The sequence below is a fragment of the Calliphora vicina genome, chromosome 3, assembly GCF_958450345.1.
Source record: "Calliphora vicina chromosome 3, idCalVici1.1, whole genome shotgun sequence".
NCBI lineage: Eukaryota > Metazoa > Arthropoda > Insecta > Diptera > Calliphoridae > Calliphora > Calliphora vicina.
In genome coordinates this window covers 19,767,345-19,775,185 of record NC_088782.1, presented here as the reverse complement: position 1 = coordinate 19,775,185, position 7,841 = coordinate 19,767,345, and the positions used below count along the sequence as shown (strand labels likewise).

The 7,841-nt window shown below is 31.8% G+C and overlaps 1 protein-coding gene across 1 annotated transcript; it reads right to left on the bottom strand.

Annotated features, from left to right (window-relative positions):
* Positions 1-557: 557 nt before the first annotated feature.
* LOC135955917 (protein TonB) lies at positions 558-5,925 on the bottom strand. The gene is made up of 2 exons (XM_065506341.1): positions 5,874-5,925; positions 558-1,038 (listed from the first exon to the last, which is right to left on the bottom strand). The coding sequence occupies exons 1-2, from the start codon at positions 5,874-5,876 to the stop codon at positions 679-681; spliced, it is 363 nt and encodes a 120-aa protein (XP_065362413.1). The 5' UTR covers positions 5,877-5,925; the 3' UTR covers positions 558-678.
* Between the last annotated feature and the right edge of the window lie 1,916 nt (positions 5,926-7,841).

The following is a 7,841-nucleotide window of genomic DNA, read 5'->3' as shown; positions in this document are numbered from 1 at the left end:
AAGTAGAAAGTATTTTTTTTTAATATTTAGTCAGACACAAAGTGTTCCGAAAAAAACTTTCATGGTTCAATTTCAAAAGGTACTCTTGAATATACGCTGAAAAATTTTTACATACAATCATAATCCAAGAAAATTTGGTGTGTAATTTTGTAATTTGTTAATTCAATCTTAACAGACGTTTTGGAAATCTACTTACTTTCCTTCAATAAAACTCCGTTTATTTTTTTTTAATTTTTTTTTTATAAATAATAATATTTTTTTATTTATTTCGTTTTTCGTGCCTTTTTTTATAACAATTTTTTTTTATACATCATTTGTCTCTTTGTACTTTCTAACACTATTATTGATACTTTAATATTCAATTATTGTTAAACAATAATCAACATATTTTTTTTAAGTTTAAATTTAAGATGAAAAAAAATATAATATTTTACAAAACAAAATTATTAAAAAAAAAAGAAATATTTAAAACTAATAACATTTTTTTTTAATACAAAATGACTGCTTCTTTTGAATGTTTTTTCAAATTCGCTCTTAAGGGTAGCGATTTGTTTTTCATAATGAAACCTTAATAATACAATGAATTGATTTCTCCTGCTAACATCCTGCGATATTTTTTTTACCATGATTTTATGTGTTTTGGGAGTATTTTGTTCTTCATGCAGCCTCTCTCATGATTTAATAACGACGACGGTACACACGTCTGACATAAACGGGACGTCTGTATTGATAGCCAGATTGTCCATGGAAATGACCGGGCAATTGAGGTTGGAGCAATTGTGGTTGGAATTGTTGATGGACAATGGGGGCAGAGAAAGAGGCAGCTTGAATGGGGCGTTGAATGGGTCTGGGTGCAGGAGCGAATGATTTAGGTGCTGGTGCTGGCTTGGGTGCAGGTGCTGCCTCTGGCAAATCGATGTCAATGTATTCTGGTTCAGGTGTGGCAATATCTTGGGGATTTGGTCCTTGTGTGGCCGAATCGGGAAGTGTGGCAGCAGCGGCAATGCCAACCAAAGCGAAAGCAATCAAAAGGAATTTCTGAAAAGGAAATGAGAGGGATTTTAGGTGTAATTAAGGGTAAAGAAATTTTAGTAGTGTAATCAGTTGGGGTGAATTTAATATTATTTTTTATTAAAATAAAGAATTAATTGCCATTAATTTTTGGAATATAAAACTTGTTATTACGGGACAGTTTTTTTTTTTGAAAAATCTAATAATTCTGAATGAACAGTCTTTTTGTGAAGGAACCGAGTATTTATAAAAAATAAGTTTAGATTAAAAACCGAGTTTATATGAAAGAATCGAATTTATAGGAAATAACTGATTTAATGCATAAATCACAGTTCATAACTGAATAACAATATTTTGTGAATATTTATTTTTAATTATGGGAATTTTAAATAAATTTTTTATATTAATTGCTGATATTAATATTAATTTGACAATATTAACACATTATTCCCAGCTCAAAAACAAAAATATATGAACAAATCAAGTTATGGAGAAAATTCTTTGAAAATTTCGAAAAATTTAAAAAATTGTATTTTTTATGCAAAATTTAGTTTTTTAAAAATTTCGAGTATCTCTATATCTGTGTAACCTATAAAATCCTTTTAATCAGTGGCGCTTATGATTAATATTCAGCTTTTATAGCAGTGGTCGGGCAGTTGTATCTAGCAGTTCTATAAGACTGTCCCGAACTAGTGATTTTACCTATCACTTACAGTGACAACTAGTTACACAACTAGCTGACTAGTTACTTCAAGACGTGCATGATCCTTTTGGATTCAAAGTATCCAAAGATCATTGAATTCACATACCGGTTACTTATAGTCAGTTACCTTACTATATACCTAACTAATTACTTGATCAGCTACATAACTAGGTATTTTATTATATAAGGATGCATCTCATAGAAAGTCCAATACCCGAAGGCTACTTCTACTTGAAACTTCCAACCCTTTGTCATTCATATTCAGTCAATCCTGTCGGAGATTGGGGCAATGGGGTTGTACAAATATGGTCGCTTTCAAAGCTCGCAAGACTCAGTGCATGTTGACGCAAAATCTCCTCACTATTTACACCACCTTTAGCCGACCGAAAATGGAATACAACTCCCATGTATGTGCCGATGCTTCAAAGTCTATCATGGAGCTTCTCGACCTCGTACAGGAAAGGTTGAAGTTGATTATTGTTGACAGTAGCGTATCCAAATATATGTTGATTCGCTGGAGCACCGACGCAATGTGGGCTGCGATTCATTGTTCTATGTACTACAATAGAATATGTTCGGATTAAATTAGGGAATTTGTTTGTGATCATCAAGAACATATTTCTCTGTGGTCGATTGGCCAGTGTACCGCACTTCCACTACAGGGAAAATTCGTTAGTTAGCTTTGTTTCCTGTCATTTTAAATGTATTCAAATCGAAAATTCATTACTCCCTGCTTTGCATGAGTAGAAAAAAACAACTACTTTTTAAAGTGCAGTACAAAATAAACGTTTAAAGTGACTACAATACTCTAGATTACTTAGAGACACTTAAGTGACAATTAGCTTCACGATGAGTCATTTGAGCACTACAAAGAGCTCAAATTACTACTTGTTTAATTGCTGGGTAGTAACAAGGGTCCAGATACAATCTGTACACAACACAAATCTTCTATCTTCTATATATATAAAGTACAAAGAATGTTTCTACCTACATATGTCCGTTATAGACTCTGAGACCACCCAACCGATTAGCTCCAAACTGGTATCATTGGAAAGGAAATTTTCTGAATATGCTTTTAGACGCCTACTACATTAGGTGCATTCGGTGCTTTCGTAAAGAAGATTTTCGAATTTTCCCATACAAACATTTTTCATCTATAGTGAACTCAAAAACACTGTATAGTCAGATTTTTAATATTCGATCTGTGGGCGGAGGGGCGTGTAAAAATCCAATTTTTATATTATACCGCTAATCTATATATATAAAAATGAATGTTTGTATGTGTGTATGTATGTTCCGAATGAATCTTCAGAATAGCCTGGCGGGTAACACTGTAAAGTCAGATTTTTGATTTTCGGTCTGTGGGCGGAGGGGCGGAGGGGCGTTTCATTATCAAATTTTTACATTATACCGCTAATACCATCTATATTTATAAAAAACTTCTTGACCGATTTTGATGAAATTTTCAGGGAATCTTCAGAATAGCCCAGCGAGTAACACTACATACTAAGATTTTTGATATTCGGTCTATGGGCGGAGGGGCATGTAAAAATCCAATTTTTACATTACACTTCTAATGCACTATATTTCATAAAAATGGATAAAAATGTTCCGTATGGACTCAAAAATGGCTGGACCGATTTTGATGAAATTTTCACGGAATCTTCAAAAAAGCCTTTTGGGTAATAGTGTAAAATCAGATTTTTGATTTTCGGTCTGTGATAAACAATTTTGTTTACTCTTGCATATTAGGTGAATGAATAAGAAATTTCCATATGAAATCTACTTTTACACCTCAACAGCATATCGAAACACTAAAACTAACTAAAAGCCAATTGCTCCCGGATTGGCTGTGGGAACGTGCAATTTTGGCATAAAAAAATTATGATGTTAACAAGCTCGATGACCAAAAATACAATTGAAAGTGCCTGGTGAAACAATAAAATACAAATCGATTGACACAGTAATGAACGAAGAACAAGTCGCCAATTATCCTACTAAATTTTTGAATTCATTGGAACCAGCCGAAATGCCACTACATGTATTAACATTGAAGGTTGGATCACCGACTTTGTCCGACACTGTATATTAAAATCTTTGCAATATCAAACATATGTTTTCTAAGGACCAGCAACGCGGACCGGGTTCAGCTAGTGTTCGGTATGGACTCACAAAACTGGCTGGACCGATTTTGATAAAATTTTCACGGAATCTTCAGAAAAGCCTTTTGGGCAACAGTGTATATTCAGATTTTTGATTTGCGGTCTGTGATAAACAATTTTGTTTACTCTTGTATATTAGGTGCATGAATAAGAAATTTCCATATGAAATCTACTTTTAATCAAAAAATTATGATGTTAACAAGCGCGATGACCAAATACAATTGAAAGTGTCTGGCGAAACAATAGATTACAAATCGATTGACACAGTAATGAACGAAGAACAGGTCGTCAATTGTCCTACTGAATTAACATTGAAGGTTGCATTACCGACTTTTTCCGACACTGTATATTGAAATTGAGATGTAATATAAAACAGATGTTTTCTAAAGGCCAGCAACGCGGACCGGGTTCAGCTAGTTTCAAATAAATTCACAAAAGACAGTATATTTATGAGAGCCAGCAATGCTTCGGGAAGTTTTGCTTTACTTATTTAATATGAAAACAATGTGCCGCTGAAGCAAACCGATTGCTCACCAGAGTTTATAGTGAATGTGTTTGGTTCAGAAGTAGTGATTTTGACACAGAAGACAAAGATCCATTCAGACAAGTTTGAAGACCAAGAATTGGAGGCATTACTTCATGAAGATTGTTTTCAAACTCAACAAAAGCTTACATAATCCTTGGGAGCTACTCATGCTGCAATTTCAAAACGTTTGAGAGCAGCAGGATTTATTAAAAGCAGTGAAATTTGGTACCATACCAATTGAAGCTACTAGAGCGCTATAAAAGAAAATAATTTTAGCATCGAACTTTCGATGAAAAATGGATCCATTACAATAGCGGCCAATCAACCGAATCGACACTAAAGCCAAATATCCATGGCGCTAAAGTAATGCTCTGTATTTGGTGGGACCAAAAAGGTCCTACCAATTATGAGCTGCTGAAATCTGGCCAGACCATAACAGGGAACTTGTACCGAACTCAACATATTCGTTTGAAGCGAGGATTTTCCAAATAAACCTCCACAATATGCTGCCAGACATGAAGCCGTAATATTCCATCATGAAAACGCTAGGCCATCATATATATTTAGAAAAATGTGGTTCGGAAGTTATGTATCACTCGTCTTATAGTCCAGACCTATCGATGCAGAACGCTTCACTTTGGAACAGAGTATCCAATATTGGCTTGATTTGTTCTTGGCCTCAAAAGATTAGCAGTTCTTTTGGCTCGAAATCCATATGTTGTTTTTTCATCAAACATTTTTTTCGTAATTTTTTTTTTTAAAAAATAATCTACTTTAACGCCTTTTTCATAGTGTCTTCATAGTAACAATCGAATTGGAAATTTCTAGGAAAATACGAATAGGTGCAATAATTACACAAATATTATTGTTTGAATTTGAAATCCAGCTATCTTGGAAAACATTTCTAAACAATTCGACAGTTCTTTAAAAATATTTTATGCCAATTTTAGTAATAACTTTGGAATCTATCTATTGACAGTAAAAAATCGACAGTTTTTCTTATTTTTTCAATATGATAATTTTTTTATTGAGAATTAATTGTTTAAAATGAATTCTTCTTCTTAATTTTAAAAGCATATTTTTCGGTTTTTATTGCATATTTTGTGAGCATATTTCCGGTTTCTCTGATGATAAGTATTTAATTTTTTTTTGTGGTTTCTAACGTATGTTTATATAAATAATCCATATTGTATTTAGAGTTCTTTTTATTACAGGACATTTTTAAGAATTAAATGTTCAATTTATATTAAAGCAATCACTTTATTTTTTAATTTTTTACACTCAGGAATTATTGTTCTGTATTGGTTTTTAATTTTAAATTCATAGTTTTATTAAAGATTTATTTTATTTAAAAGTTCATTGTTATAGAAAAATCTAGGTTTTTCTTTATTAAAAAAATATTTTTAAAAAACACTGAGCACAAGTTAAAGTTCATCATTATAAAGGATTTTCTTAAATTTTCAACACCTACCATTTTGTATGGTTTGTTAATTATATTTTTTTAAAAAGCACTTTTAGTTTATTTTTAATATGAGATTTTTGTTCGCTGGATTTTTCGAAAACACTCTCAAGAAGTTCAAAGCACAAATGATGATGAGCCAACAAGAAACAGTGAAATTTATATAACAAACATAATGAAGATCGAAAAAATACTAACTGGACTAGACCAGACAAAAAATGGCCAACATAATCACACACATACATAAGAAACATAAGAAAAAAATATAAAAAAATAAAAGCAAAAGAAGATTTTGGTTTCTAAACTCAGAGACTAAACAAAAAAAAAAACAAAATTTGAATGACCATCAAAAACAATAGATTGTTGGCTGACTGCTGCTGCTGCTGCCGATAGAAATAGAAAACTACACACATTATCACTTCTCTTGATATTAGAAGATGCTCTTCAAAATAACATGACTTAGAGACTAGAAACAGCTTAATTTTGTTTAGAAAAAAAAAACACAATCACTTTTTCATATTAAAATTTTTGAAATCAAATTTAAATATTTCATTAAGCTACGAATATCTTCTTTTTCTTTGAGTCATAACAAATGACAACTTCACATTTTGTGTTTGCATTAAAATTGTCTTTCAAAAAGAAAGAAAGGCTTGACTAACTAGCGGCACCTAATTTCAAGTTCAAGTTTAAACCAACACTCGCTTACCATCAAAATTACTACTTTATTTTGTTTAACAAAAAAATTCTTTAAAATATTGTTCATATTTACGCCAGATTTTAAATGAATGAATGTTTTTTTTTTCTTGGTTTTGTAGTATTTGTTTGATATTTTGATTGAATTTATTTAATTGTTGATTGTTTAATTTAAAAATTATTAAAACGTTTTGTTTATTTTGAAATTAATTGCCAGTAATTTATCATTCATATTTTGAAATGAGTATTTTTTTTTTGGTATTAAATTAAATTTTCAAGTTTTTCTGAAGAAATCATGGATTTTATAAAGCTGAACTGGTCTTTAAAAATATCATTGTGCCATAGCAAAAACAACTGAACTTATGTCTAAGTGTAGATAGTAGGACTAATAGATAATTTATCAGCCAAAATTCAGAAACTTTTTATATTTTAAATTTTGTTCAACATTTATTGGGTGTATGACCTAAAAATGCGGGATTTTTTTAAATGTTTAGCTTTTATTTTGAAACATTTGTACAATATAAATTTAATCAAAGTATTGACTTATTTAGCTATGACTTTTCTCAAAGAACTGCTAATTTGTTGAGGCCACGAACGAATGCAGTTAATACCGGATACTCTGTTCCAAAGTGAAGTCTATCCTACGGAAAGAGTTTTGCTTTCTCCTAATTGAAACAAATAGTAGTCGGAATGGGCAAGGTCTGGACTATAAATCGGAATATAACAGTTTCATGTCTGGCTGTATATTCTGGGAGTTTGTCGACAAATACTCGATTCAGACGAATCAGTTGTGTTCGGTACATGCTCCCTGTGATGGTCCCACCAAATACAGAGCATTACTTTAGCGCCATGAATATTTGTCTTTGATATCGATTCGGCTGGTTGGTCGGGCTTCACGTACGATTTCTTATGCTTCGGTTTATCGTAATCGATCCATTTTTCATCGCAAGTAATGATTCGGTGCAAAAATGATTTTCTTTTATAGCTTTCAAACTTCATTTCAGACATGAAAAATCATCTTTCAATGTCTCTTTCGTATGGTACCCAATTTTCATGCTTTTGGATGAATCCAGCTGCTCCCAATGATTTTGCAAGTTCTTGTTGAGTTTCACAACAATCTTCATGCAGTAATGCCACTAATTCGTGGTCTTCAAACATTTTTGGTTGGCCTGGGCGATCTTTGTCTTTCTTGTCAAAATTACCACTTCTGAACCGAATGAAACATTTCTTGCACGTTGAAAATTTTTAGCATTTGTTTTATAGATGACGGAGAATAAATAATAGGCT